Raw genomic sequence first — 27,347 nt, 5'->3', positions numbered from 1 at the left:
GTCATGCCTCGACTGTAGGGTGACCACGAAGGGGAAGTATACTTTTTCCGATGACACCTGCAGCAATGCAAAGAGAAGAAGGAACAGGACATCAATTGAAAGTAGCATCAGCTAAGAACAGCGATACGATCAAACGACAAAACTGGAGAACCGCTTACAAGTACCTTAATAAGACAATGCGCTTGCAGCCACCGACCTCACTAAGGAACATCTATCTAGTTCTTATCAACCGCACTTTCGGAATAAAACAAGCGGCTCGCCATCTAGTGGCATACTTGAGTCTCTGTTCTTTAACACTTTGGGAAAGTGTTTCGTTAGTACAACTTTTCATGGCTGCCCGCCGTTTGTCTTCCCTTTTAATTACTACCCACCGCTGAAGACATGATGCCACTAGGCCTGAAATTGTTGAGTACAGTGGGGAGCTTAAGACCCCTGCCCCTGAGTGTAGTGCACTGGGGCAAGGCTAGAGGGATATTTGAGTCATGACCTCGCAGCGAGTAATGGTATTGCGTACATGATGGTGTTGTCGGCATTCGAGATAATGAAATATGACGATGCAATGATTAGGAGTTCGGATGGAAGCCAGCAAGTGCATCGTGCGTGTTTTCAGGTTTGATGGCTTGGTACAGCTGAAACCTCGTGGGCTGAGTGTATGAACTTGGCTAGCCATCAATGGAGAGAGCCCTGCCGACGTGGCGGAAGTGGGCCTGATTCTTTGTTCTCTGCCATTTTCGTTCTCTCTTAACTCTGTTGATCCACTCAACTTTGACTTGACTCGTTAAACGACTTGTTAGGGTCATTCATGAATTAATTGATTCTTGCAATCAACTCTATTGTTCCTTTCCGCTCTGAACTGATCTTCGCTCCTTTGTTCCGGATCGACATTCAATTGCACGTGGCTTCAAGGATCCCGTCTTCCGAATACCTTCCGCTAACCTTCCGCTGTCTTGTCTGCTGATCCAAGGCCACTTCCCGCAGCAGCCAAGGTCGCCAAGGTCACTTCCCGAGGTTCTCGTTGTCTTCCATTCTTTTTTCATCTCTAATTTCCGACTTGCAGCTTCGGCTATCAAAAATAGAGGCATGACATCCTTACAGCGTTGCATCTCCCCTGTGTCTGGGGAGAGTCGACCTGCCCAGAATGGTCATTCACCCAGCGGGGACCCTTGCATCCGGGAATCTCGACCAACAGCTGTCAAACTATGTTAGTCGAGACCCTTGAGGGTTGGAATCCTGATCATTCATGCATGCATGTGTCAACCAACAGATGTAACCAGATAGCAATTGTAAAAGCAGAATAAATACCAGTTCATCCTGTCTGTTGTACCAAGCTTCTCTACTACCGTCCGTCCATCACTCGTTCAAAAGCCAAGCCGCTACAATGAAGACCCTTCTCTCCTTGGCGCTTCTACCGCTAGCAGCTTTAGGCGCTAGCCCAAACTCCAAATGTCGGTGCATGCCTAGCGACGCTTGCTGGCCCTCCACCAACGCCTGGTCTTCCCTCAACAAGACCGTTGATGGCGCTCTCATCAAGACCGTTCCCATCGGCTCGCCCTGCCATGATCCCACATATGATGCGGAGGCTTGTACAGCCTTGCAGAAGGCTTGGGGTCTACCCGAGACTCAGTAAGATTGGCCAACTCTCTGTCAGCCAAGTGTTCTAACGTGATTGCAGTATCGAGTCCTCGTCGTCTGTTATGCAACAGTTCTTCGCCAACCAAAGCTGCGACCCTTTCTTGGCACAAAGTCGACCCTGCAGTATTGGCAATTACCCCAATTACGCCGTCAAGGTCTCCAACGCGCGCCAAGTAGCCGCCGCCGTGCGCTTCGCCAACGATAACAATATCCGGCTAGTCATTCGCAACACAGCACACGAGTACGTGACCCGTTTCTACTCGGAAATAAGCTTGATAGCTAACGTTTTCCCAGCTACTTCGGTCGCTCCACAGGCGCAGCCTCACTAGCAATCTGGACGCACCACCTCAAGTCCAAGGAGGTAATTCAATGGTCTGACAAGAACTACTCGGGCCCGGCCTTCAAGCTAGGCGCGGGTATCCAGGGCGCTGACGCCGTCGAGTTTGCCAACGCGAACGGTCTCACCGGGGTTCCTGGCGAGTGTCCCACTGTTGGTCTCGCCGGCTTTACTCTGGGCGGAGGTCACTCTCCGCTAAGCACAAGTTTCGGTCTTGGCGCGGACAATACCCTTGAGTTTGAAGTTGTCACTGCTGCGGGTCGTATCGTGAGGGCTTCAGCGAATGAGAATAGCGACTTGTACTGGGCTTTGAGTGGTGGCGGTGCTGGTAACTTTGCGATTGTTACATCGATGACTGTGAGAGCGCACAAGACTTCTACCATCGGTGGTGCTACCCTTACACTTGGTGCGGGATCGGATAAGGATGCTTATTATGCTGCGGTTGAGAAGTTTCATGAACTCCTTCCTGCGATGGTTGACCATGGTCCTACGGTCGTTTACCTCGTTACCGGTGCCGGTCTTTCCATTAAGCCTGTCACTCTCGCCAACTCAACCGGCGATTATGTTCGGGACAAGGTTCTTGCTCCTTTCACCGAGTACCTTACCAAGCAGGGTCTCAAGCACACCGTTTCTTACAGCACATTGCGCTTCCGAGACCATTACGAATTGTACAATGGTCCTCTTCCCAACGGCCACATCGAATCCTCCCAGTTCCAATACGGCGGTCGTCTTATCCCCCGCTCCGTCCTCGAGAACGACTATGCCGCTTTCAGCAAGGTTATCCGCAGTCTCCTCTCCAGCGGTCTCGTCCTCGCCGGCAGCAGCGGTACATTTAACGCTCCCAAGGGCGTATCCAACGCCGTTCTTCCCGCTTGGCGCAAGGCCATTATGTCGATGCAGATGGGCACGCTCTGGGATGTCAAGCGTTGGGATGATATGCTGGCTGATCAGAAGAAGATTACTGAAGTTTACATGCCTCAGCTTATCGCTGTGACGCCCGGCAGTGGCACTTATATGAATGAGGCGGACTTTAACCAGCCCAACTGGAAGGAAGTCTTTTATGGTACTAACTGGGATCGACTTATGGCTGTTAAGAAGAAGTGGGATCCTAAGAGTCTGTTTTATAACTGGAGGGGTGTCAACAGTGAGGTTTGGAGTGTTGCTCAGGATGGACGTATGTGCAAGGCTTGAGCTTGGGTTGATTCTCTGTATATTTTTGAGTAAACTCGTATATAACTTGGCGGAGTATAGCATAGCATACAAGGAGAGCATGATTCACTTGAATAGAAATATGTATAATTCATCCATTCACAGATATTATTGAATCAAGTGAGTTGGATACAGTCTTTGTCCCCTGACGTCATTGCCCTCAGAGACACTTTACCTGACAGACACAGAATAAGCCTCTTATTCTTCATGACAGAATTCCACTTATTCATCTGCTTTTCTCCGACGTCAGTTCCATGTCACGATTCGAAAAACCGATCAGTCACATTTCTTTACCCCTCCATCGGATTTCTGACATAATTGGCAGGTCGATCTCACGTTTGCCCCTCACCTTAGAGCTTGAGCTTGATTGGCAGCTCCGATCTCGTGTCACACAAACAGCCCATCTAAAAATAATTAGACGTTCCGAAAGGAGAAAGAAATAGAGAAGGAATGGGCCTCATATTTGTTTATTTATTGCACATTTCCCTTCCTGCTATGGATTCTTTTTCTTGTGTGACAGGGTAATTGATAGTGGAGATTCGAATGCGCTAGATTCATTGCCACTTCCGCAACTCCCGGCCGATTCTTTATCAAAAAGTTGACATTTCGTCTAAAGAGAACAGGACAAACGGACTTGAAGATGGCGCCGGTTTGCAAGATTGCTATTATACAGTTTGAACCAAAGGTTGGTCAGCCCTAGTCTACGGCTATGCATAAATGACCTCCTCGTTGATGTCATCCGCTGACTCATCCAGGCCATCGCCCTACAAGAAAACTTCGCCAAAGCAGAATCTCATCTTCGCGCAGCAGCATCAAAAGGTGCCGACATTGCTCTCCTTCCAGAATTTCACTTGACATCATGGGAACCTGAACATCCTGAGTTCGTCTCGGCGAGCAAAGAATCAGCATCCTATCTCTCAAAATACCAGCATCTAGCTAAAGCGCTCAACATCAACATCGTCCCTGGCACCATCTGCGAAGTGCACAAAGTCCCCAACAGCAATGATGAAGAGCTGCGAAACATGGCCTACTTTCTAGCCGCGGGGACGGGTGAAATCTGCAGCGCGTACCAGAAGAAGAACCTGTGGCATCCTGAACGACCCCACTTGACATCTTCAACGCACACGCCGCATACAGCGTTTGATATACCGCTTAAACATGCAAACGGAAAGCCTGTACGCGCAGGAATGCTGATCTGCTGGGATCTCGCCTTCCCAGAAGCATTCAAGGCTCTCGTCAACGATGGTGCAGACATAATCTTCATCCCATCATACTGGTTCATGAGCGACGCAGGCGACGAAGGGGGTGATCTAAACCCTGATTCCGAGAGACTCTTCCTCAACTGTGCCCTAACAGCGCGAGCTTTTGAAAACACAGCCGCTGTGGCGTTTTGTAATGCTGGAGGATTGAGTTGTGTGAATATGCCGATTTTGGGGCCTTTGGGAAGGATTGAGGTGGGCGAGGAGAAGCTAGAGGTTGTCGAGATTGATTTGGATGTTTTGAGAATCGCCGAGGCGCAGTATAAGATTAGGATGGATATGCAGAGCGAAGGGTGGCATTACAAGTACGGAATGAATGCTGGAGAAGGACCATAGAAATACAGATATCTATCAAAGGTGTCTTGATCTATCTGGTAGGAATTATGATAAAGTATCCGAGCAATCAACAATTCAGAGCCTTGCATGCAATTCTACTTTTGATACATCATTCTGGAACGCCATTATTCTCCCCACTTGTCTTCACATCCTCCTCAAACTCCCCCAACTCCTTAACCTTCCTAACGACCCTCGCCGGCGAACCAACAGCAACACTCCAATCCTCAATATCCCTGGTAACAACACTACTCGCCCCAATAGTGCAACCCTTTCCAATCTTAACACCCGGCAAGATCGTCACACCACCTCCAATCCAGCAATCATCTCCAATACTAATCGGATACGCATATTCAATATTGGCCCGTCGACTAGCAACCTCTGTCTCATGAGTGGCTGTCGATATCATAACATTTGGTCCAATCATGACTCTATCGCCGATAGAGACGATGGCGGAGTCTAGAACTGTTAGGTTGAAGTTGGCGTAGAAACGTTTCCCGACGGACATGTTGGGGCCGTAGTCTACTCTGAATGGGGGCTCAATGAAAACTTCGTCGTCTGCTACGTGGCCGAGGAAGGATTTGAGCATTTTAGCGCGAGTTTGCGTTATGTTTTCGATGTTTAGATCTTCGCTTGAGGGGAACCAGGTGTTGTATTCGTGCATTGCCTTTCGAGCGGCAAGACGGGCGTTTGTGAGTTTGGGGATGAGTGAATCGTATCTGGAATATTCAGTATATTTCTAGGCTACTATTCATTCTTTTACTAACAGCATGCCTGAGATCATCCTCTCATACTGCTCGCAGTGGGGGACATTCGCCAGCTTAGAGGCCTTCTCCAACTCAACAGGGTTCTTTTCTTGGGCCGCCATTGTGCTATGGTTTGATGTTGAGGGGTTATATAGTCCTGAAACAAGTGATAAACTGAGAGTAGTATATTTTATAATCGAAATATCGTAATGGAGATTGGCCGCTTTTATGTTTGCCTTGCAAATGCCAAGACTCAGTGTTTCGATCGGCACCAAGCCAAATGGGGTAACTCCTCCAAATCATCCTGTCCAACTCCGACTCCGATAAAGCGGAACGTCGGTCCGTCAGAAGAGCAGTCGTCATGCTGGGATTGAACTAAGGGCATGCCTACAGATAGGAATTTGGCGGGCTCTCAAATTCTCTCCAAAACATGTTGGAAAAGCCATGAACATTCCTCCGCCGCTCCTCCCAGGTTTCAGTCATCGCGGGATACTGAAAGCCTGTAGCCCTCTTTATATCTTCGATACAGGAACTAGCGTAGTGCACCTGATGAGGTGAGCGGGCATTGGCCCTAGATAATAAGAGCGGAATCAGAAGATGTTTGTAAAAGGCGTTGTCTCTGGGCATAACTGCGCAAATGTCCAGAATGGCAGCTACCGACACCTGAATTCGAGAATCGTCGCATGAGATTTCAAAAGGCTCAGGAAGGCGCCAAAGTCGAAGCAGACATGCATGTCGATAAGCCTCAGCAAGCTGTTTCCATTCATGATGGACTGTAGGATACAGAGCTTGTTCAGCATCCCAGCTCTGTAGGAATCGCTCGGCAGTCTCAAGCACTTGCTCAAACCTTTCACGTAGAATATCTCCAATGAGAAAGGATTTTCCAGCGTCGAAGATTTGGCCCATTTTAGAAAACAGAACGGACGGACAACCAGCTAGAGTGTGGAGATGGAGACTGCCGTGGTCGTGGACGTATTCTCGAACTTGTTCGGAAAAGGAAAGCTTTCCGGCGCTGGTGAATCCGTGAAGTATGTCAAGCCTTGACTGTTAGTATCGGCAACATGATGACGGGTGAGGAACATACCATGCCAATGCAGACGTGAGAAACGTTACTGTTTTAGACCGTGATGAGATCCCTGCTTGGGTGACTATTCTCTTGCAAAGAGATGATGCACCGTCGAGATGGCCTCCATGGCTAGTCACAGCTGATAGATAAACCTAAAAGTTGGTCAGCGAAGACTTGTAAAAGACAGGGCTGCGAGATAGCATACATCATGTAGCACAAGTAACAGCACCATAGCCAGCAGGTATTCTTCTTCAGCGTGTGTAAGCCCAGACATCTCATCTTTCAGTGACAAAGATGCCACCGAACGCGTCGCAGATAGTCTATATCCCATCGAAAGACTTTCAAATCCTTCGTTACTGTATAGCCCACTGTTGTCCATATGGCTCAACGATAGTCCAAGAAGGGCGTGAAGGACACCTTGGTGCTGATAAGCTAGTGGAAGGACATACTCCCGGAAGGGATTACTCGAGCCAGGAACTTGAATAGCCAGTTGCTCGCTTAGAATGAAATCGACTGCAAGAAGTTTTAGTAAAGGTGCTGTGAGAGCTTAGGAGTCTTACAATGGCTGATTATATGCTGGTTTATAGTGATATCGCTCTCGAGATCAGACCCGATATCTGCTGTTCTGGCAAAACTGACGGGCATAGACGAGAAGTGGATCGGAGAAAGGTCAGGCATCAGTTCAGGCATATCAATAGATGGAGGCGATGGCAAAGCGAAGCCCGACGTGCCAAAAAGCACCTCCTCGGTATGGAAGGATGACAAATCCGTATCGAATGGTTCATACCCCGACCACGAGTCTTGGGGCGACTGATGTGCCCCTACCGACTGTTCGACAGTACTATCCGGCGTCGCGACTTGTGGTGTGCCGGTATCAGGAGATACCGTCAAGTTCTCCTGGAACTGGAATCTCGGCGGATATCCCTCGCAGGGAAGGCCCTTGATACGGCATCTATCGCAGATAGGACGCTTGCGATCACATTTTCGACATTTCTTGCGACAGGTGCCGCAGGCGGGGTCTAACAGATGAGTTGAGCACATCATTCTATATATACGCATGTAAAAACGGAAAGAGGACTATGTACCTTTTCGCCGAGCCGTAGGGCGTATTGATGGAGCGCGAGGCATGGTGCTGGGAGTATTACCGAATCTGGTATGAGAGAGCGATGAGAGTGTAGATAGAAACTAGGTAGGGTGTATTCTATTTATTGGGTTGAACTATTAAGGAAGTACAACCAGCTTTTCTCCAGGGCTGTTTGATATGTCCGATTCCGATTGCGAAGTCCGACTGACACATACACACTGGAATATGGGACATGGCTCCTAGTCACGTCACGAATACTACTACATCCGATTAATTACTCTCTATGACACAGCTAACCTATGTCGGAAACTGAGGATCAAATTAACTAATATCAGCTCCGGTTCAACATTCAACATTCTCCGGGACAACTGATAGACCAACTTGGCCTCGGTCAGACTTCACCACATAAACACAAACACGGGAATCCCTAATAAAGGATATTTCCCTGTCGATAAATGCAATACTGTAATCGGCTATTAGTAAATTCATGCTTATAAAGTAACTGTCCCTTAGCTTTTGCATCGAGAGTCCTTCCTTTTTCGGAGGTGCCCGAAAAATACCCCATTCGGAATCTTACTTAATCCGATAGCTAAGTCCGATAACCAACATCTCCAAGTCCGACTCCGATTCTGATTGTAACCTTGATCAATCTAGTGGGTATCTGTCTTGAATATATTTTGAAGTATATATAAACCAACATAGTTACTGTGATATCTTACCTCTTGCACTTGTTCGAACCTTGCCAGGCACGATCTGGTGATCTCACATCTGCAGGGTATGTATCCCGTGACACTCTTGTGTTCCTTCGATCGGCAACTCACTTCTCAAGCTTCTTACAATTACCGGGAGAACCTTTGTCCCCTAAAGAAGGAATTACAACATGATTCAATATGATATCTCATATTCAACCTAAGATCGCTTTGCTTGTCACACAGCCGATGGACAACCTCGTATAAGTCACGTGCCACACTCGATCAGTATAAACCAGCCAGGAATCCCTCATCGCCAACTATTCAACTCCCCGTTGCACACCCTACATTGGACCCTTATGCGAAGATCTGCGATATCGCCCCAGAACGATCTGAACCCTGAAATTGCTCCATCTAAAGTTCTTCAGGGGCGTTTAGATCGCATTTTGCATCTCTGGCCGTAACCATCACCGCTTGCCCTTACCCTTCCTTTACCGCTTTACACGTTCACCGCCGCCGACACATTATTTATGCAGGCTTGCCCAGGAGGAGAGATACAATTATGACGTATCTGCTTACTGTAATCCATTCTTAGCAACAGTTACCGTGTCAAAATACTCAAAAGACATCCCCAGGATACCCCAGTGACCCGAATGTCTGGAACATGGCCTGATTTTGACTTGGCACTACTGTATTGTTGCGGTCACTCCATACCTGAAGAGAAAAGAGAGTTACCAACAAAGATGCGACATTCTATTATTGGTGGTGCTTAATTCCATTTGATGCTGTGACCCCTGGTCTGTGTTCCACTAGTCCCCATCTAGAACACATGATTGGCCCACGTGTGGTTCGCCGACCTTCGATTCTGACGTCAAGCCCCGATCTATCAAAACGGTCCAGGATCCGAGGATCGAAAACTTGATTGAAGCGGGAATATTCAAAATCTCACGAGAACCCTCGTTTTTTCTCCCCTTCTTTTCCGTGTCATCGCCGTAACTTTATCATTTTTGCTCTTGTCACTCCATCGTGGGTGGCACCTCATCGCTATCGCCAAGCTCGTGTACAATCGCTTACATACAAATACTCGCTCAATGATTCCTTCAGCAGAGGAAATCCTGGCCGAGTCCAGGAACTTCTTCCTCCCACGAGTCCCCACCAGTGCCAATGCCGACGCGAACCTAATCAAAACGGTACGAGATATTACTTATTAACACCACAACATCTTGTAACCTTTGATTGTAGACAAAGCTCTTACAAGATGCGCATGCGATGCGACAACTTGCACAGTCACGCGACATAGATGAATTCCTTAACAACCCGTCGCCAATTGACGAAGCCACCATTGATTTCGCCGATGATATTAGCAGTGCGCTTGGTGATGCGCTACGAGCTACACCACTGTCGACGGGCACCGAAACACCCCAGCGACCAGGTCGTCGACCAAAGCGCCTATCGCGACAGAGCACCGCGAACTCTGCGTCTTCGGTGGGAGGAAGTTCGGCGAGGAGAAAGTCAAAGAGATGCTACCTCTGTGGCGTAGCTGATTCACCACGATGGCAGGAGTCTGGCTTTGGAAGTCGAGTGTTCTGCAATGTTTGCGGTCTGTTGCATTCCAAGAGGGTTGTGCGAAAGCCTATTGTTCAGTTTAGCCTTGGTGATACAGCGTCTACTACAGACAGTGCCTGGTCTTGACTATCAAGGGCTGTTTATGTTTTCTTTTGTCGCTGGAGTAAGGGTTTGGAAACCGGAGTTGGGTATGTTTATCAACATTTGATTTATCATGGCTGTTCAGGGTATTATGTCAACTTTCATAAACGTCAATTTCACCGTAGTAATCGCCAGTCGCGGTTATAATTCTCTTGCAGTCTCACTGACTTATGAAAATCCCTTCCCAACTCATTCTTTCGGTGGAAAATTCTAAATGCGCAGATCTCTCTGCACGGAACTTCTCTCGACCCAGAATATTAACTTGCTCCATAAAGGATCACCCCTCGGCATGATGGTGCCAACAAACATCCAGCATCAAGCTCCATAGAGGTTGGGCCCTGGAAATAACGTTCTTTAAGAAACATTCTAGCGCCGGGCCACGTAACCGCTTTCTCGGATCCTTCCTCTCTCCAATGACCTGCATCTTATCTTTCCCGTGTGAGCTCTTTACTGCATTCGTACACCACCAAGAAAAACGCATCTGGGGGTGCCGAGGCCTGTTGCCTGCTAATTGGTCAAATCGGGACCCTGAAAGTCAATTCCTTCGGCCCTGTGAAAGGCACTAACGGAGGTCCCATGTCCTCTCATTGGTCAGGATCTCACATCCTGCCTAGAATGACATCAACCGTCGATCTGCCTGACCACATGCGTGTCTGCTCATCGGCGATGAGTTTTGAGGGGTGAATAATTTAGTCCAGTACTTTCAACTCCCGCCATTCCTCAGCAACCTCATCTCTACCACTGATTTGATCTCGATCGATCCATCTATCTATCTGCCTAATCGCTACTACGTTTGCTTTTCATTGTTACCGTTACCGTTACAGCAGTGCGTCATTAAAATGCCTGGCAGCAGCAATTACTTTTTACCACCGAGTGCCCACTCCTTCAACACATTTGACACAACTGAACTTCAAAACGTATGCTCTACACCCCTGAAAAGGCAGATTCTTCTAATTTGCTTGACTTTACAAGGCTCTTGAATCATACGAGTATGATCAAGTGCGCTATGATCAACAATACTCGCAGCTGGAACCTCTTGCTGAGGCAGCAGCAGAAGAATCTTCGCCTGCGATTACATCAGATGATACAATAAAGACACCGACATCACGAGATGCTATCAAGTTATTTTCACGATCAAGATCTCACCGTCGCAGCAAAAAAGTGCAACTCTTATTTCTTCTTTGTCAATATTTTTACTAACACGTATTAGGCACCCGATGATTCTACTCCGGGAGTCAAGCGTTGTCATTTATGCGGCGTCACAGAAACACCTCGCTGGAGAGGAAATTCCGTCGGTGCAGGACTTCTGTGCAACGTATGCGGTCTTGTCCAAACAAAGAGAATCTCACGTAAGAATCTCACCGTGAGTCGGGAGTCTACATCGACAAGGAGCAGCGGTCATCGATAACACAGCAGTGGAAATTGCTTGCTACTACCAGCTCACAGCCGGCGTTGGTTTCGAATTTGGTCACCAGGAGTTATTGGTGTTTATCATATTACCATTTACTTTGTCGCTTTTCAAAAGGCAAGACGGTACTCACTCGAATATACCCAAATAAAGCAGATTATTTATTCGTCCTCATCATGAGTCATCTCACTCATCCGATCAAACTCCTTCGCAAGTCTACCTCCCTGCGCCTCAGGCAAATTCGTCACCGCTAGGTCCAAATCAACCACCCACCGGGCCATTATCTCATCCTCACTCCTATTGTCAGTCATGAACCGCTGCTCAGTTGCTTTCAGCCTCCTCTTTACACGCCGCCCTTGCGTCGGCTCTATACTGCCATGTCGAACTGCCATTTGCATTATACCCTTGATCATGGAGCCAAAGACCTTGTACGACATGAAGAGCTCCTCCAGACCGGATACGCAAAGATTCACAAAGAATTTCATCTCGTCTCTGTCGTGGTAGTCTGCACGTATTGTGGCGTTGGCGACGTATATTACACCAGTGTGCCAGAGCACCGTGAGGGCTTCGAGTTGGAAATCAAGGCGGTATGAAAGGAGGAGGCGTTTCATCTGGCGGATGGAGACGTGATATACTGCCCGAGGATTTGCGCGGTCTGCAGCGAATGTTTTCAATGGAGTGGATGAAAGTTCTGGGTAACATAGGAAGGGTCGAAAAAGGTCTGTGATTACTGCGTGAAGGTAAAGGCTACATGGGTCAGTCCTGAGAAATCCAACTAATAGGTAACAGAGTCTTACTGCAAGAGATAAACTGCATGGTTGCTACCGGTCTGTCGGAGCAGTTGGGGGGGCAACCCATCTGCCCAGGCAAGGAGTTGGCGGTATGTGCCTTCTACATACTCGAGAGCTGCGGTCTGGTTCAGGAAGGCTTCTTTGTCCGGGCCGTAGTATATCCTGGCCACAGAGAAAAACAATGTCCACAATTGGCACATTGCCCGGAAGACTTCGACGTTGTCTGGTAAGGATATTGAGGCACCCTCTTTAGCTTCAAGAGCCATGTCGATGTCTCCAGGCATCATCAACCTGGGTGGGGTTTCGACTTCGATTTTGTGAAAATGCAAGGCGAATATACTACATTCGACATGTGTGAACGCCAGCCAAATAACACAGCGGAATCAACTTACGATGCCCAATTGAAAGCGCCCCATGCTGTATACGAGGCCGCCATTTGCCAATCCGGATACCCATGGAACCAAGATGCTGCAGAGTGCGATTGTGGATCAACGTTCAACAGACCCATTATCCTCGCCAGCTCAAGACCTTTCTTGAGAAACGTCACCGCCAGTTCATCTTGTCCATGCGTCACAGCCGTCATGCTTAGAAGCTGTAACGCAGATATGTTTGATAAGGTGACAGACTCCTGGTCACCCAGTTTGTTCCACTGAGCTTGAGCATCGAGAAAGAAAAGCGAGCTCCAGGATGCTGCTTTAGGATGTAGGGACGTGTAAGCTTGCTACACAACAAGTCAGCTTTGAGCCAGTCGCGTGATGGTTGACTCACACAAGCCCATCCTAACAAGGCCGAAACTAGCAGTCGAGAACAGAAATACGGTCGGTTCTGAGAGAGATCTCGGAGGAACAGATCGGCGTTGAAAACAGGAAGGACTGGATAGTCATTGTTGAGATAAAGCGCAATCACCCGGAGCGCGATGTCGTTAGGAATCGGCAATTCTGTCCAGCATGTTATATCGGCTTTAAGAAGAAGGTCAATTTGCGACCGGGCCAGATGTGATAAGTTATCATACCAGCCATCAAATCTCTCATCGCTGTTGCCGCTCGCCATAGCCGTATCAGCTGGTTCTGAGGAATTTGCATCATTCAGCAGAAGTCGTCCCACCATCTCAGGTTTCCGCGGAATCAGGAGCCTCTCCAAAGGCAAAGAATTAACAGCAATCGGCGTCAAAACAGGGTACGCAATCGGGTGTCGAACCATAAGCTCCTGCTCCATCGGATTCGACGCAGGTGGCAAAAGACTTCCCACACGTTGATACTGCATAGGCGAAGGTGGTGGCTGCGAAGAAGACGAAGTCGAGGACCTTCGTGTATCGGTATCTGAGGCAGAAGAAGACGTGTCTCTGGGCATCTTTCGAAACATCTCAAACAACTCCAACGCCTCAAAGTACGGCAACGTGGCCAACAACTCAGAAAGCACATTTGGATCTTGACTCGCTCTGGCTAAACGCTCAAGTTGAATTGGCGAAGCTGATGGTTCGGGCCCGTCTGGGTAGTCGCATGCCACGCCACGCTCGGTGCAATTTACACATGACGGGCGGCTGCGGTCACACTACCGTACAAGAGGGTGTTAGTTAGGTAGTTCAAGATGCCTTTTTTTTCAATAAACCATTGTCAGCACCGGGCCGTCTGGAAACAGCATGTGCACATTTCATCTGTCAATGCAGATAAAACGGGGTGAGATCGAACCTTTTTCTTACGCCTCCGACAGGGTTCGCAAGCGGGGACATATCCGGCCTTCCAAGCCGATTTGGGCACCTCCAGTTGAACAGCCGACGTCTGAACCACCGAGGCCCGCTTCCGACTTGGAAGCCGTAGCGTCCGTGGCCTCTTGGTATCCATAACGCCCAAACAGAAAGCTTGCTGAGATCGCTATGTGAGAACGGGACGTTTTTTCTTTTTGTCTTTTGTTTTTTTACAGGAAGAGAGGGGATTCAGGGGTTCCCTCGGTAGCTTTGGAATTTTGCCACTTCGGGTTTTTTTTCCTTACTCAGCATGTCTGATCTAGACTGTTCCTAGCGCCCAGGAAGACATAGCATTTACGTCATACAGTATACTGTCTCGGCAGTTGAATGAAGCTTAAATGACAAGCTAAAATGTCATGTCAATAGATGTGCTTCACAGACGGCGATAGAACACAAGAAAAGACCCAGAGTTAAGACCTAGACAGCCTACCTATTCTTAAATGAGTTCCGTCAATTCGTGACTATTTGAAAGGTCGTTTCTGATCGTTGAACACAGCGAGCAAGCGATGTGCATAAAGCACTGGGTATCGTCAGCGTTTTTAACGTGTTGTTTTACCGTGTCAACTCATGAGACTGGGTATGAGCAGTGGATCTTTTCTGCAATCGCAATTGGCTAAGATGGGTAACAGAGAGTCTTTTGGTATATCCGTTCTATAACCTACTTAGCTGGCCAATAGGAATTTGCATATCCAGTGGCTTGACTCCACGGTTCATACCCAATTTCATGAGTTTCCACGGTATTCTGTAGGTACACCTTACTGCCACTCAAACTTTAATGTCCGGAAGCATCATTGCATCAGCCCCTTCTTTCTAACCAGTTGTGATTTACTATCTTGAAAAGTCTCCCTTTACTAAATTAGTAGACTCTCAACTACATATCAATTGCTGAAGATTCTATCTGTGTTGATGATGTGACCTGCAGTTAATGCATTAATGAATCTGCCTTTAACCAACCTCAACTCTCCTTTTTTACATCCTACTGCCGAGTACTATCTAAGGTTTAAAATCAAATATAAATATTAGATGGGACAGATGCAATGGCATCCGTATCGACAATACTCATGTTGCATAGTCGACAACAAGCTGAATGGAGAGACGCGACAACAGCCCCGGCTTGTGCAGGAAATGTAAAAGACAATACTTAGAGCCATCAAACTCAAACGCAGCAAGGCACAATGAAAGCTCATCATACTTGAATTATTTGTTTATTTAGATCATTTAAGCTTTCAAGATGATCCACGTGTTCGCAGCACATGAAGCCATCTTTTCGCAGCGTTGACTCACTTTCAAACTCAAAATACCCTACACCATCAGCCCCACGGCCCAATCTCGGCTAGCAAAAACCCCACCAAATAAAAACCCTTCCCCCTCACGAAATCTTCCCTTTCTTTCCTCCTCAAGCCCATCGCCCTCCCCAACGCTGCGTTTCCATGCTACAAACAGAGAGATTCCCAGAATCTCTCACCTATTCTTTACGCATGTGGGAAATTCGGAGTAAGCCTCAACCTCACCACCGCCTGCTATTTAGCGGGATCGGTCTGGTCTGCCGGTAACGGTCTGGCGTCAATGTACGTCTGCAAACGACATCAGAAATCTCAGAGCTGCTGCTTGAACAGTTGTCTCTATGGGAAGTCTTTGCGAGGCTCGTTTTGGGAAAAACTGAAGTGCGATACGCGGCGTTCGGTCCTTTGGACCGGATGACTCAATTCCGATCACTCTGGGGAGGGCGATGGCTTCACCTTTTTTTCCAGGTCAGTATTTTCTTCACGGTTCAGGATGTTTACTAATTTGGAGGGGTGGTAGGAAGGGAAAAGCGAGGAGGATGAGGAAGGGAGGGATAAGAAGAGGAATGGGGTTTTGTCATTTCGGTCGTTAAATACGAATATTCTCAATCATCACTATTTTTTCCCGGCGCATTCAATCCATGCGATCTTGTCCTGTTCTGTCCTTGAAGCCAAACAAATCACGAGTACTTTGCTCGTCCTAACCCATCCAGAGAAACACTACCGAACGCCGTCGTTAATACCCTAACAATACAACTGCCATCGAACCGATCAAACATCTCCCGAGTCCAATCCTCTCACGATCGCGTAACTCGTTCCCGCTGCCAACATGCCAATAACAAGCGTCTGCACCGCTCCCCAAACACCCGCGCGATGGTTGCGAATGGCAACATAGTTCTTGACATAGCCAAACACCAATAACACAGCAACCGTGATTCCGATCGACACCCACAAAGCCTCGCGCACGCGCGGCATGACAAAGTAGGGAATCATGGGGATAAGACCGCCGATGAAGTAGCTCAGACCCATTGTGACAGCGGAGATCCACGCGCGGTGGACGTTGGGCTCTTCAAGCTTGAGTTCAAAGTCCATCATGAAGCGCACCCATTCGCTGGGGGACTTGCAAAGCTCATCGACTAGTGGTGCTGCGGCGCTTCGGGAGATGGAGTATTTTTGTAGTACGTCGTACACGCCTGTCCTCTCGTCGGAGGGGCGGTTGTGGACTGCGAATTCCTTCTTGGAAGCTTGGGAGTGGTAGGCGTCGCGCTCGGTGACGGCGGCGAGATAGGCACCTAGACCCATGCTAATCATGCCGGAGAAGAGCTCTGCTAGACCAGCAATAATAACAACTTTTGCGCTTCCGAGACTGGAGAGACCAGCCGTCAAGGCAAAAGGGACTGTAAGGCCATCTGAGAAGCCAATGATGATGTCGCGTAGAATGTCGCTGTAGTCCACATGGCATTCTTCATGTTTGCTAGGACAAGGATGAAGAGCACGAGTATCGTATGGTGTGTGGTTGCTCTGGTAAGAGATTGAGCGCTCAACAGCAGGCTCAGAGGGAAGAAGGGGACTGGTATCAGAAATGTGCGTCATAGTGACTGTAGAAGATGGTGGAAATATGTGGTGATAATGGTATGGTGTTTAGAGTAGCGCTGTATAAATAAAGCTTTCAATTTGCCACAGTCTGGTCAATTTATAATCAACAAAGCACAATGGGAATTCTCCGATATTCCGTGATATTTGATCTGATTCCCCCAATTCACCGTCACTGCAACGCCTGTCTTATATCTTTTCCTTCGCTCTTTGTCTCTCCACTGCTGCACAGACCGAACTGGACGCTTCTCCGAAAGGGAATAGACCGATGCAGAACCCATCGCGTCATCCACCAATCAGAGATCGTGTATTCGTAATATGGTGGTAAACAAAGTCAGCACCGTAACGCTCTTAAATTTGTACTCCATCGACTAAGACGAATTAATTATTAAGGGAGAAGACTTTTTACGAGATGGATACGAAAATTGCGAAAAGGGATAGATAAATTTTATTAAATGCTCGCTTTGTTACAAAAGTGGTTAAACCTGTATGAATGGAGGCAATTGAGGCAAGAGACCCAGGCTACCTACAGCTTGGCATCACGCTTCTTACGCTGGTAAAGCATCACCTCGAAACCCTGCACACCACCATCACGAATTACCCGTCTCAAAATCTTTCCACTGGGGGACTTGGGAATCGCCTTCACAAAAACAATTCCGCCTACAAGCCACTTGTACCGCGCAGCGTGGCTCTCCACCAAAGACTTAAGATCGTGCGCCAAAGTCGTAAGGTCAGCCTCTGACTTATCCTGGTCTGCAGCGACGACATAAGCACGAGGCCACTCTGTCGCTTCGCTCTTGTCATGCACACCAATTACGCCAGCGTCTGCGACATCGTCGCTGCTGCACAGGATAGCTTCTAGTTCCGCGGGCGCGACTTGGTAAGCGCGGACTTTAATGAGCTCCTTGATGCGGTCCGTGATACAGAGATTACCCTCTTCGTCGAGGGTTCCCACGTCGCCGGTGCGGAGCCAGCCGTCGGATGTGAGGGCTTCGGCTGTAACACTCATGTCGGGGGTTTCAGAGCTTCCGAGACCTTGGGTGGGAACGTAAGCGCTCATTAAACCAGGAGACCTAACGAGGATTTCGCCCGGGGCACCGAAGGGAGCGGCTTTGGTGGTTGTGTCATCTGAAGATGACTCTGCTTCGCCAGACGCTGCGACCATGAGTTCCACGCCCCAGTGAGGCTTGCCTGTGTCGTTCTTGTAGCCGTGCATGTCATTTTCTCGTAGACCTCTTTGGACTGTAATACTGCATGCTTCAGACATGCCGTAGCCCAATCGGACAAGGAAACCTAGTCGTTGGAAGACCTTCTCTACGACTTCGTGACCGAGGGGTGCTCCACCTGTTACGCCTGCGACGACACTGCTGAATGCATTACGTCCGCGTGCGTCGCGTCGCGCAAAGGGTTCCACGACGGGAGACTTGGCGAGCATGACTGCGACGGGCGGCGCCATGTGCAAGTAGGTGATCTGTCGTCGTGGAATCGCGGATAGTACTGTGTCGAGCTTGAACGCAGGCATGGTAAACACGCTAGACCCGGTCGCGAAGGCCAACAGAAAGATGTTTGTCAATCCGAAGACGTGGTAGAATGGCACATAGCCTAGCCATCGCTGGTGAAAGCCGTAAAAGTCCGCGTCGTGCCACAGCGATGCAATGGAGAAGTTGATAGCTTGGTGAGAAAGCAGGACACCCTTTGATCGACCTGACGTGCCGGATGACCAGAGAATAACCGCAGTGCGCGCAGCTGCTGATTCAGGTGAGAAAGGGTGAGCGGTAGTAAGAGGCGAACTGGTATCGACAAGCAAATTCTTCCAGTCCCCATCCTCAGCGTGCGACGCCGGCGAAAGAGGATACAAATCCCTCACAACGTCAACTGTATAGACGCGCACACTATTCTTGTAAGCCTCATCATCTTGCGATTCAATTGCCTTCTCAACAGTATCAAGAAGCGCCTTTGCAGTGAAGAGCACGCGCGGGCGGGCGTTCTTGATGATCCACGCGAGTTCAGTGGTCGTCAGCGATGGCGACGCAAGTGTGGCGGTGAGACCTGCTGCGATTGTGCCCATGAAGAGCGTCGCAAAGGGAAGACAGTTAGGGAGCTGGATGAGGACCACGGGAGCGACTTCGGGGCCTGTGCATGATGCTGTTGGGGGAAGAGTCTCAAGGGCGTTGGGGTCAAGGCCGAGAGATTGGAGGTTTGATGCTAGAGTGAGGGCGTCGCGTCTTACGCGAGAGAATGTGAGGGGACGGTCTGAGTAGTCAATCAGTAAGATGAACAGTTGAGTGATGAGATCTCATGTGAGTGGATTGAGTGAGGCTGAATGTGATACCGTGTGAGGTTAGTGGATGTAACTTACCGCTGGCATGGTCAACGAAAATGGGCTGATCATCATTAATCTTGGGTACCCTCCTCGCTCTAGGCACATATTCGCTCTCATTCTGAAAAGGATTGCTAAAGGCAAAGTCAAAGACATTTGCGCCGGGTACATTGGCGGCCTGACCCGCATAAGCAGGCTGAACGGAATCTGTCGCCATTTTGTGTATGCTGTATCTCGTCTGTTCCGCTCTGTGTTGTGTTGTTATGTATTGAGAGGTATTTTGGGTCGCTGAGGTAACGTGGCTGACAGGGGTATAGTGCAGTAGTGGTTGATGATATGATGGGTTGTTGAAGTCTTGGTAAGGCACGTCTTATATTGAGGCTCAAGATGCTCGCTACCTTGGGTATAGAGACAACGTCGGGCCGGCGTGGAGATTGGAGATTGCGGAGACCCCGCGCTGAAGGGCGACTCTCTCGGGCCTGGCTGACGGGAGCCGGGCCCTGCGGCAGTTGGCGTCGGCTCCCGACAACATACCCCGCCCTCAGCATTTATGTCGACCTTGTCCATCAAAAAAGTCAGCAATCCTTACCGTAGACAACAACCGGGTTATCGATTGGTACAATAAATGACGCTGCATTTTGCGGAATGTTATTTTCTTCCCTATTGTGCTTCCTGTCATGTCCATCTCGTCATGTACTACCTGGGCTTTCAAGTCACCGGATATAAGAATATCCATCCCCGTTCCAAAACAGGCAACCCGAGGCCTAAGCCAAGAAATTGTTAGTGCAACGAGGCTTCAAAATACAGCTATCCCCTGCCCAAAGCCCCTGCTGTCCACCTCGGTATCGATCCAAGTAACATCAGCTACTCCTCAATCGTCGGGAACGACTGCGGGTTGTTTCGCTGATGGATGTAGAGCATATACGCCCAATATGTTCTGAGGGAATAGTTCGGATGATGACCCAGAGCACGCCAGAGCAATGTCGTCGTCTGTTTCTCTGCCTCGTGTATATTCTGCCGGAAATGGTGTGGATCGTTTGCTTTCGTGTCTTTAAGTCTCTATCTCGAGATCGAAGGGCTCGTCGTTTTGCGTAGCGTTCGTTCTGCTGTGTACCGTGTAGGGACTGTCATCGTCTCTTGGTGTATCTCGGCATCGTGTCGCTCTTCGTCTATCTTACTCGGCCTCGCATTAAGATGTCATCAACAACCTTTCCCGTGTAAACTCTGTGTCCTTCTGGTACACGTCTTTTTGCCCTCATATTCTTGCTTGCGTATTTGTAATCCCACGACAAGTGTGTCCGTTTCAATCCTCGTTCCTTCTCCCCTGACCAGTATCATCAAGTACACCACTCGTGTCTCGTCTCGAATTTATTTCCCGGCCGTTCTTATTCGGATTTAATTCGTTACTGTTGTTCCGCTCATTCGATCTCGAAAGCGGCATCAACAAGGCTGCTTCATGCACACTATCGAGAAACTCATCGATGGACTCCGCGCCACGAATCTGCTTCAGCAAGTCCTCCATTTGTTTCCCTTCCGCGACGCGTAGTAGGTCGAATACTGTTAACATACACTGGTATCTCTGTCCAATGTATGGCATTTCTTCAATGTTGATGCCTCGTACCAGTCGCGAGACGGGGAAGCGGCATTCTTGATTCGAGGAGGCACAGGGTGTGCATTTTGGTCTGCGATTGTCGCACTACAATGCTTTAGAGGTGATCCATTTTTGTCGTTGACTAGAGGATGTACTTTAACCTTTCGGCGTCTACAGCCTGCAAAGAAAGATCAGAGCGTATCGCTCAAGGTCAGTTAAGGGGAACCTACCGTGACATGCAACGGAAACCTGGGATCTCTTCGTTATACCCTGACAAACCCTCGATCTAGGAACGTCACACGTATTCGACGCGTCCGTCTTCGGTAATATTTCTCTCATGGCGTAAACTTACCCAACGATCAAAAGTTACAGTGTAAGTGCGTTGCGGAAGGGAGTTATATCCGTCGTTTCTCGGTGTTACACAGATTTGAGTGGGGAAATATGTTCTTGACATCAGCTTGAGGAAATAATGAGCGGAGGATCTCCGGATGAAATGATCAAGGGAGAAAATATGGCTGACGAGGGGCTGTAATTGGTTTCGCATTGTGACGTCGAGTTCTCAGGAGAGTATTTAAAGATAGAAGCGATAAATGGGAACTGTCACTTCTCAAGTATTGATCAAGGAATTTCTGGTTGAGCTTGACGTACGGCTTTGGTAATTGGGAATGTTTGTACTTGGTAAACATGACGAAAGACTTGTATCGGGATGGGTCTTGTACAGCCTCACAACTCAACTAGTACTTGGATAATCTTCTAGTAAATACATTGATACCCGCACTCTACAGGATAGTGTCACGAGTGTAATTAACCGACCTGTTCAATATCCGTGTCTTGTGAGCATATGATCCACTCTACTGCTGTATTGACACTGAACTATTTGCACTTCTATCCTCTCAAGATAGTGGAGGCGGCACTATAGACAGATTGTCCATTGAGCTCGAGCCTCGGAGTCAGTCCGTAAAGCTTAACTGACCAATGAACAGAACGTGGGAGCCAGAGTAGCATGAGTGGATACTGTTTAACTACGAAACTCCATACGGAAGATAATTCTTAATTAACAGCGCTTCCTTTTACCCGGATGACTCAGTCCGCTCTTACAGTAGGACCGTAGACGGCAGCCTCTGTAACACCCCTAAGACGAACCACTCGTCACCGATGAAATTCACCCCTGTTTTCTGGTAGGAAGCACCGTCAGAATAACCTTACCCACGTTGGCGTTACAAAATCCATCATGTTCACGCGAATGCAAGTAAAGTAAAGCAACTAGGTATTCCGGTTTCGACCGTGACCTATCTGAATATGCCCGCAAGGCGTACTCAACAAAGTAAAGTAACATAGGGTGATGCATCACACATCAAAAGGGTGTGTTGGACTCCCCGCAAAGGGACCCTTCAGGTAGTAGTTAGTTATATGTCGCAGCGGCCCGAACGAAGTGGTGTGAACGGTCACTTCAAGGTAATGATACGCGACGGTGTGCAACACAATACCTTGATGTTAAATACAGTGCAGACTAGGGCTTGGATGGTCATGAGCAGAACCTCTGGAATAATAACGAGGCTTGGAGACTACTGTATCATGGCATGCTACGTATGGTGGATGGAGAAGACGCGTGTATCTGCTAGAACTGCCGCGATTGATGCAGTCTTGGACTAACGAGAATAAGGGCGCAAGTAGGAAACTATCGTTCTGCACATAGTACTATCACGATTGTTGTTATTCTAACATCTTTTAACCAGTGCTCAAGGCTCCAGTCAAGTAGAACTACTCGTGAGAAGGTTCTTCGAGACTTGGTGAGCAGTGGCAGATGTAACCTCGAGGAGAATCGGTAGGTCCGGCATCACTACTGGCTCTGTGTTCCAGGGGAAGAATAAACAAGAATGTCATAGTAGACTTAGACATGTTTCTTCGTGAACAAAGGGTGTCTAGAATGATGCCTTATGTGTATGTACTCGTCCTTGTTTTTCGTTCGGAGGTTTGGCGTTCGTGGGACGTGTCAAGGTTGTCATTCCTCGTTCGAGTTTTCAATCGAGGCGTCTGTCGAGGGGATTAATCGTTCGAAATTTCGTGTCAAGGACCGGCAGGTACAGAGTGAGGATATCGGTATCGTGATTATTTACAGCCCTTCGCGTTCAATTAAGTGGATGATGAGGTATTTGGCTTTGCGGTGTTTATGTCGATGTTGAAGGCGTCTCGAAACTAGACTCGGTCCCGTTCGTTCGCGGGGAAAGAGTTAACGTTGATCGTGTTCGTCGACGGTGTTTCGGTGCTGATTAGATGGATTCCATAGCTCTGCCGCTCCACTGAAGACACATGGAGAAAGCGAAGCTGTAGGTAGTCCATATTGTCTGATGGTTATTGTTGTGTCTTGTCGGGGCTCTAGGTTGCAGATAACCTGCACATCGAAAACATCGACTTCCACATCTTTTCCTTAAATGATATAGATCTACCTGTTAGTATTTATAATATTGTATCGTCCGTTTATTCTATCGACAGAGTTCGGGTATCCGGTATCGAGATCGTCGTCGTTTCGTTTGGTGTTTGAGAATCGTAGAATGGGGAGGCGAGGGTGGTACAAAACGAGGCCAAAAGACAAAAGAACCAAAAAAAGAAACCCTTCGAGAATTTCGAAGGACATATAAGGCTTTTCCAAAGCAGTTACACGCAATAAGCATCAATCTGACGCGTAGGTAACCATGTCAAGTCGGCATATTGTATTGTGAAAAATTAGGGAGTTGTCAAGGGCTTTGTATCCACAGGGATGCACCAACAGTCCAACGCATGTCATGATTACAATGTTGCCAGGGAATAATGAACAGCGAAATTATCAGAGCCGCGTCTCTTTGTCTATCTTTTAATGATTAATTGGTTGTGGTATGTGATGACTCGGATGGTTGCGATTAATGTCATCAGAATGCGTTAGCTGTTGAGTGGTCCAAGGAGCACTTTCGCCCCCGACGCATGATCTGGTTAGTTCTATGGCCTTTGAAGGGATACATATGTAATACTGGCTTCCCACGTACTCGCTGCTAACAGATACGAGTCTTTTTATGAGTTTACTTGTTGTCATGAATTCTTCTGATTGAGTTACCAACATAGCGACCATCTTCTTCCAACCTACCCGATACTCACCCAAAGTAATATGACCCGATGCTGCCAAGTCACAATACCGAACCCAAAGACGCCATAAATTCAACCTTGATTGCAGTCTCTATGGAACATCGAAACCAGTAACAGCCTACAATTCTATCACAAACAAGCGTTGTCATTTTACTGTGAATAATGGAAGCGCACCTGCCATTGGTTGAGATTTCTTGACGGAGCACTCGCCCGCGTGACACTGACTCGTCAAATCTTAGCGGACAGAAATCTCCGTGTGATGTTTATTGGCTAAAACCTTTAGAATTTTCCCAGTCGCTGTTGATCTGCTACTTGGGTATGATGTCACTCCCGCCGATAGTCTACGCATTAATATCGGGTTCTTTCTAGCGTAGAGGTTCAGTAAAACCGCCTTCCACGTCACCCTTGGGGTTTGTCTCGATTCCAGCAGATCGGTCATGGTCAAGCGCTGTACGAGACAGTACACGGACCCTCAGTTTTCTGAGAAGGCCGTCGGACCTCCGACGACGGGTCTTACTCAAGTGGGTAAGCGCGCCGACGCGCTGCACACATGACGGCTTGGCAACAGAGACAGAAATGGCTACATATTGAACTTGGGCCCTGATCAATACAATACGTTCGTTGTAAACATACGTGCAAAGTAGGGCAAAAGGTTACTTTGCATAATTAAGAAGCACCCTCTATAAGGTAGCTACTGTATATACATATATTATGCATATACGTATAAAAGGCCCCGTTTAAATAAACAGATGTACAGTTGCAAAAATAGCCCCATAAATTGCTATCTTTATCCAAGATCCGCTCTGCCGATGTCGCGGGACCTTAGTTAGAAAAGGTTCATTGCATAACTCTGGGCTAGACGGACATACCTCTTCGGGTAGCCCCGCCTCCAACTTTTACGTATGTCTCCAACGTAGGTATTGTAAGTATCGTGTCGATCAGGGCCCAAGTCGAACAAGAAACAGCAAGTAAACACAGGCTAGTGATCCAAAAGCCCTGGATCGTTTATACGGTAATACAGCGCCACGCTGAAACAATGTTGTGGTTCAGAGAGCGATCTGCCCATCAAGAACTCATTTAGCGCTTTGCGGGTGTCCCAAGGGTAGCTCATAGACTACTTGTGCCCTGTTTGACCAGTGTCTATTACCGGTGCTAAGTCCGAAGAGCGCAAGACCCCTAACGGATCTACCACGTGAAACACTGTACCCTTGAGTACCGTGCGGAAGAGGCGTTGTTGAAAGGAAGGGGGTCAAGATACCGCCTGTTCAGTATGGTTGGTTGGAGAGCTTATCCTGTTGGCTGAGATCAAGCTGGAGATACGAGCAAGAGGGGCGATTACATCGCAAAAGAAGAGTGCTCAATTCCATATCTGGTGTCGGAGAGACAGAATTGAATGGCTTAATGCTGTGATACTGCCTCATTTCGTTAACGCCACCTGAGAAGAAAGTCAATTGCTAGAATTGCCAAGACTGTTCCGCTCCTTTTGAACAGAACACAAAGTCCTCATGCCCATGTCTAACCGTAGGCTTCTCGTCCCTTCTGCACCACCTAGGTACTGAACATGATGCTGGTGCTGTACTTGGGCAGCATGACGACAGACTTGGTAGGTTGAGGCCAGTCTTGTACAGGACCTCATAGCTTAACGGCCATTGTAATAGTTTATAGTGATATTCGCGCTGTATACAAGATAATATGACGAGCGTGGTTGATGGATCTGTTCAGTTTGTACACGTCTTGTGTGAAAATACTACAGGTTGTGCCCCTGGGCTCCAGCCACATTCAGCGACAGCTGCCTATTCACGATATACCAATGTATAAGTTAAATGGTGCTCTGAACATCAGAAGGTGCATGTCCTGACCAAAGGCTCAAGAGCTAAAAGAACATATGGAGCATATGATCAATTCTACTGCTGCTCAATATCTATCCTTTCAGGACAGAGGAGGGGGCCCAGTGAGCTCAGAGCTCTAGGGTAAAGTCGGTGAAGCTCGGTTGACCAATAAACAGAACCTCGGTTCCAGCGCAACGTAGTGGACGCAGGTAGGCTATGAAGGAACCTTGAGATGGCGATTCCTAATCAAGGTGGTGTCCTCTTACTCGGCTATGATTTGTGTGTAGAACTCCAGACTATAGAATAACCCCCTCCCGAGATGAGCCACTCGTCACCACCGGGATTCCTCCCTGCACTCTGATAGGCAGTACTATCAGGATAAACTTATCTTCGCGAACACAAGTACATAAGTACATAGGATGGCAGGGATGAGGCGACACTTCACAGAGTGTATTGGAATCCTGGGAAAATTAGCAAGCTCCTCTTGATGCGCGGAGCTGCTCCGGTCGTTCTATCTCGTCGCGAGACGATCGGATGATGTGATCGATCACTGAAAGGTATCCATGCACAGTGTAATATTTTGAGACCTGGTAGGTACAGTAATATTTAACGGCTGGGTGGTTGTATGCAGAAGAACCCCCGAGAGACGCACGAGGCTTGAAGCTACTGCATGACTTTAGGCTACAGGAGGAAGTCTATGATAGATGGGGGTATGGCGGATGAAGAGAAGACGTGATGCATAGTATCATCATCATTAAGATCTTTTGGCATCTCGTCAGCCAACTATTAAGCCTGTAGCTAAGTGGAAGCCCTTCATGGCAAGGCAGCCAAGGCTTAACGAGACTGTGAAGGGCATTGGCTAAGGAGGCTTGGTAGGTCTGTGGCATGACTGCTGGCTCTGTTTCTGTGGATGAACGCCATAGCAAAACTTGTTTCCTTCAAGGGTGCTCTAGGTGATGCCTTATCGTGTATGTATTGGTGTTTGTTCTTCGTTCGTAGGGTCGGGGTTTGTTTCGTTGCTCGTGTCGCGTTGTGACGTCGAGTCAAGGAGCGCGGCCAAGGAGAATGCGCTCCCTGAATAATATTGTCGACACTACAGTGCCATCAAGTAGTGGTATTATTGTCGCGGTTGTAATTCATTTCGGATCGCTGTTGGTATCGTGGCGTTGTGGTATATTATCGAAGGCTATCGGTGATCGGAAGTATCTCGAAGTTTTAACTCGGTCTCGGTCGTTCTCAGGAGATGAAATATCGTTGGTCTTATTATCAGTTGTCATAGTACCTATTATGACATGCTATCACTTCTTGAGATGGATGAACAGTATTGCTGGGCTCGAGGCAGTCATTTGCCAAATTCTTTCTCGACTCATGATTCGTCCGCCATCGTGCTTGTCGGATGCCTGAAAGTATTTGTATAGCAAACCTTGGGAAGACCCCAACTCTTTAAGTATCTTCGTTCCCATCCAGCGGCCTATGGTATTTCATCGAAGAGAGGCGCAGATTGGATCTGAAACCGTTGTTGTGTTGGGTGTTCGGTCGAGGAGCGTGGATCGAGGAGCGAGCGAAACTAGGTATCAGAACACAACCGAGACGAGAGTTATAGCAGCGA

General features: G+C 48.2%; 9 protein-coding genes across 9 annotated transcripts; 4 read left to right on the top strand and 5 right to left on the bottom strand.

The window, feature by feature from the left end:
- The first annotated feature begins 1,348 nt into the window (after positions 1–1,348).
- On the top strand, positions 1,349–3,267 carry B0J16DRAFT_333949 (uncharacterized protein). The gene is made up of 3 exons (XM_046126910.1): positions 1,349–1,623; positions 1,673–1,873; positions 1,927–3,267. The coding sequence occupies exons 1-3, from the start codon at positions 1,379–1,381 to the stop codon at positions 3,158–3,160; spliced, it is 1,680 nt and encodes a 559-aa protein (XP_045986827.1). The 5' UTR covers positions 1,349–1,378; the 3' UTR covers positions 3,161–3,267.
- Positions 3,268–3,720: 453 nt separating this feature from the next.
- On the top strand, positions 3,721–4,828 carry B0J16DRAFT_67156 (carbon-nitrogen hydrolase). The gene is made up of 2 exons (XM_046134261.1): positions 3,721–3,863; positions 3,934–4,828. The coding sequence occupies exons 1-2, from the start codon at positions 3,819–3,821 to the stop codon at positions 4,771–4,773; spliced, it is 885 nt and encodes a 294-aa protein (XP_045986826.1). The 5' UTR covers positions 3,721–3,818; the 3' UTR covers positions 4,774–4,828.
- Positions 4,829–5,770: 942 nt separating this feature from the next.
- Positions 5,771–7,760, bottom strand: B0J16DRAFT_67150 (fungal-specific transcription factor domain-containing protein). Its single transcript, XM_046134260.1, has 5 exons — positions 7,668–7,760; positions 7,143–7,601; positions 6,788–7,095; positions 6,601–6,734; positions 5,771–6,555 (listed from the first exon to the last, which is right to left on the bottom strand). Exons 1-5 carry the CDS (start codon positions 7,708–7,710, stop codon positions 5,904–5,906), a joined length of 1,596 nt encoding a protein of 531 aa, XP_045986825.1. The 5' UTR covers positions 7,711–7,760; the 3' UTR covers positions 5,771–5,903.
- A 1,533-nt stretch (positions 7,761–9,293) lies between these two features.
- Positions 9,294–10,444, top strand: B0J16DRAFT_333942 (uncharacterized protein). Its single transcript, XM_046126909.1, has 2 exons — positions 9,294–9,545; positions 9,598–10,444. Exons 1-2 carry the CDS (start codon positions 9,447–9,449, stop codon positions 10,045–10,047), a joined length of 549 nt encoding a protein of 182 aa, XP_045986824.1. The 5' UTR covers positions 9,294–9,446; the 3' UTR covers positions 10,048–10,444.
- Positions 10,445–10,732: 288 nt separating this feature from the next.
- On the top strand, positions 10,733–11,551 carry B0J16DRAFT_67098 (uncharacterized protein). The gene is made up of 3 exons (XM_046134259.1): positions 10,733–10,979; positions 11,035–11,223; positions 11,273–11,551. Exons 1-3 carry the CDS (start codon positions 10,902–10,904, stop codon positions 11,468–11,470), a joined length of 465 nt encoding a protein of 154 aa, XP_045986823.1. The 5' UTR covers positions 10,733–10,901; the 3' UTR covers positions 11,471–11,551.
- Positions 11,552–11,631: 80 nt separating this feature from the next.
- Positions 11,632–13,623, bottom strand: B0J16DRAFT_354046 (uncharacterized protein; the record flags this gene model as incomplete). Its single annotated transcript, XM_046129349.1, has 4 exons — positions 11,632–12,217; positions 12,268–12,552; positions 12,654–12,982; positions 13,030–13,623. The coding sequence occupies 4 exons, from the start codon at positions 13,621–13,623 to the stop codon at positions 11,632–11,634; spliced, it is 1,794 nt and encodes a 597-aa protein (XP_045986822.1).
- A 2,230-nt stretch (positions 13,624–15,853) lies between these two features.
- Positions 15,854–17,025, bottom strand: B0J16DRAFT_333918 (VIT family-domain-containing protein). Its single transcript, XM_046126908.1, has one exon. The coding sequence runs from the start codon at positions 16,879–16,881 to the stop codon at positions 16,060–16,062; it is 822 nt and encodes a 273-aa protein (XP_045986821.1). The 5' UTR covers positions 16,882–17,025; the 3' UTR covers positions 15,854–16,059.
- Positions 17,026–17,144: 119 nt separating this feature from the next.
- B0J16DRAFT_67058 (uncharacterized protein) lies at positions 17,145–19,648 on the bottom strand. The gene is made up of 2 exons (XM_046134258.1): positions 19,241–19,648; positions 17,145–19,134 (listed from the first exon to the last, which is right to left on the bottom strand). The coding sequence occupies exons 1-2, from the start codon at positions 19,416–19,418 to the stop codon at positions 17,408–17,410; spliced, it is 1,905 nt and encodes a 634-aa protein (XP_045986820.1). The 5' UTR covers positions 19,419–19,648; the 3' UTR covers positions 17,145–17,407.
- Positions 19,649–20,504: 856 nt separating this feature from the next.
- On the bottom strand, positions 20,505–21,336 carry B0J16DRAFT_316594 (uncharacterized protein; the record flags this gene model as incomplete). The annotated part of the gene is made up of 4 exons (XM_046125317.1): positions 20,505–20,702; positions 20,771–20,970; positions 21,023–21,041; positions 21,145–21,336. 4 exons carry the CDS (start codon positions 21,334–21,336, stop codon positions 20,505–20,507), a joined length of 609 nt encoding a protein of 202 aa, XP_045986819.1.
- Between the last annotated feature and the right edge of the window lie 6,011 nt (positions 21,337–27,347).

This window comes from Fusarium flagelliforme, assembly GCF_020744385.1.
Source record: "Fusarium flagelliforme strain FIESC 12 MPI-CAGE-AA-0113 chromosome Unknown B0J16scaffold_2, whole genome shotgun sequence".
NCBI classification, from domain to species: domain Eukaryota; kingdom Fungi; phylum Ascomycota; class Sordariomycetes; order Hypocreales; family Nectriaceae; genus Fusarium; species Fusarium flagelliforme.
The sequence above is the reverse complement of the archived record's forward strand: the minus strand, read 5'-3'. Positions and strand labels throughout refer to the sequence as shown.

Bases quoted from the DNA above. Each gene is read 5' to 3' on its own strand.
- B0J16DRAFT_67150 (XM_046134260.1), bottom strand. From the start codon at position 7,710: ATGCCTCGCGCTCCATCAATACGCCCTACGGCTCGGCGAAAAG. The intron at 7,602-7,667 runs GTACATAGTCCT...CTCATCTGTTAG, and splicing joins CCCTACGGCTCGGCGAAAAG to ACCCCGCCTGCGGCACCTGT. The intron at 6,556-6,600 runs GTATGTTCCTCA...CTAACAGTCAAG, and splicing joins CTCACGTCTGCATTGGCATG to GCTTGACATACTTCACGGAT.
- B0J16DRAFT_333918 (XM_046126908.1), bottom strand. From the start codon at position 16,881: ATGACGCACATTTCTGATACCAGTCCCCTTCTTCCCTCTGAGCCTGCT.
- B0J16DRAFT_333942 (XM_046126909.1), top strand. From the start codon at position 9,447: ATGATTCCTTCAGCAGAGGAAATCCTGGCCGAGTCCAGGAACTTCTTC. The intron at 9,546-9,597 runs GTACGAGATATT...CTTTGATTGTAG, and splicing joins ACGCGAACCTAATCAAAACG to ACAAAGCTCTTACAAGATGC.
- B0J16DRAFT_333949 (XM_046126910.1), top strand. From the start codon at position 1,379: ATGAAGACCCTTCTCTCCTTGGCGCTTCTACCGCTAGCAGCTTTAGGC. The intron at 1,624-1,672 runs GTAAGATTGGCC...ACGTGATTGCAG, and splicing joins TGGGGTCTACCCGAGACTCA to TATCGAGTCCTCGTCGTCTG. The intron at 1,874-1,926 runs GTACGTGACCCG...ACGTTTTCCCAG, and splicing joins ATTCGCAACACAGCACACGA to CTACTTCGGTCGCTCCACAG.
- B0J16DRAFT_67098 (XM_046134259.1), top strand. From the start codon at position 10,902: ATGCCTGGCAGCAGCAATTACTTTTTACCACCGAGTGCCCACTCCTTC. The intron at 10,980-11,034 runs GTATGCTCTACA...TGACTTTACAAG, and splicing joins ACACAACTGAACTTCAAAAC to GCTCTTGAATCATACGAGTA. The intron at 11,224-11,272 runs GTGCAACTCTTA...AACACGTATTAG, and splicing joins CTCACCGTCGCAGCAAAAAA to GCACCCGATGATTCTACTCC.
- B0J16DRAFT_67058 (XM_046134258.1), bottom strand. From the start codon at position 19,418: ATGGCGACAGATTCCGTTCAGCCTGCTTATGCGGGTCAGGCCGCCAAT. The intron at 19,135-19,240 runs GTAAGTTACATC...TTGACTACTCAG, and splicing joins TTTCGTTGACCATGCCAGCG to ACCGTCCCCTCACATTCTCT.
- B0J16DRAFT_67156 (XM_046134261.1), top strand. From the start codon at position 3,819: ATGGCGCCGGTTTGCAAGATTGCTATTATACAGTTTGAACCAAAG. The intron at 3,864-3,933 runs GTTGGTCAGCCC...TGACTCATCCAG, and splicing joins TTATACAGTTTGAACCAAAG to GCCATCGCCCTACAAGAAAA.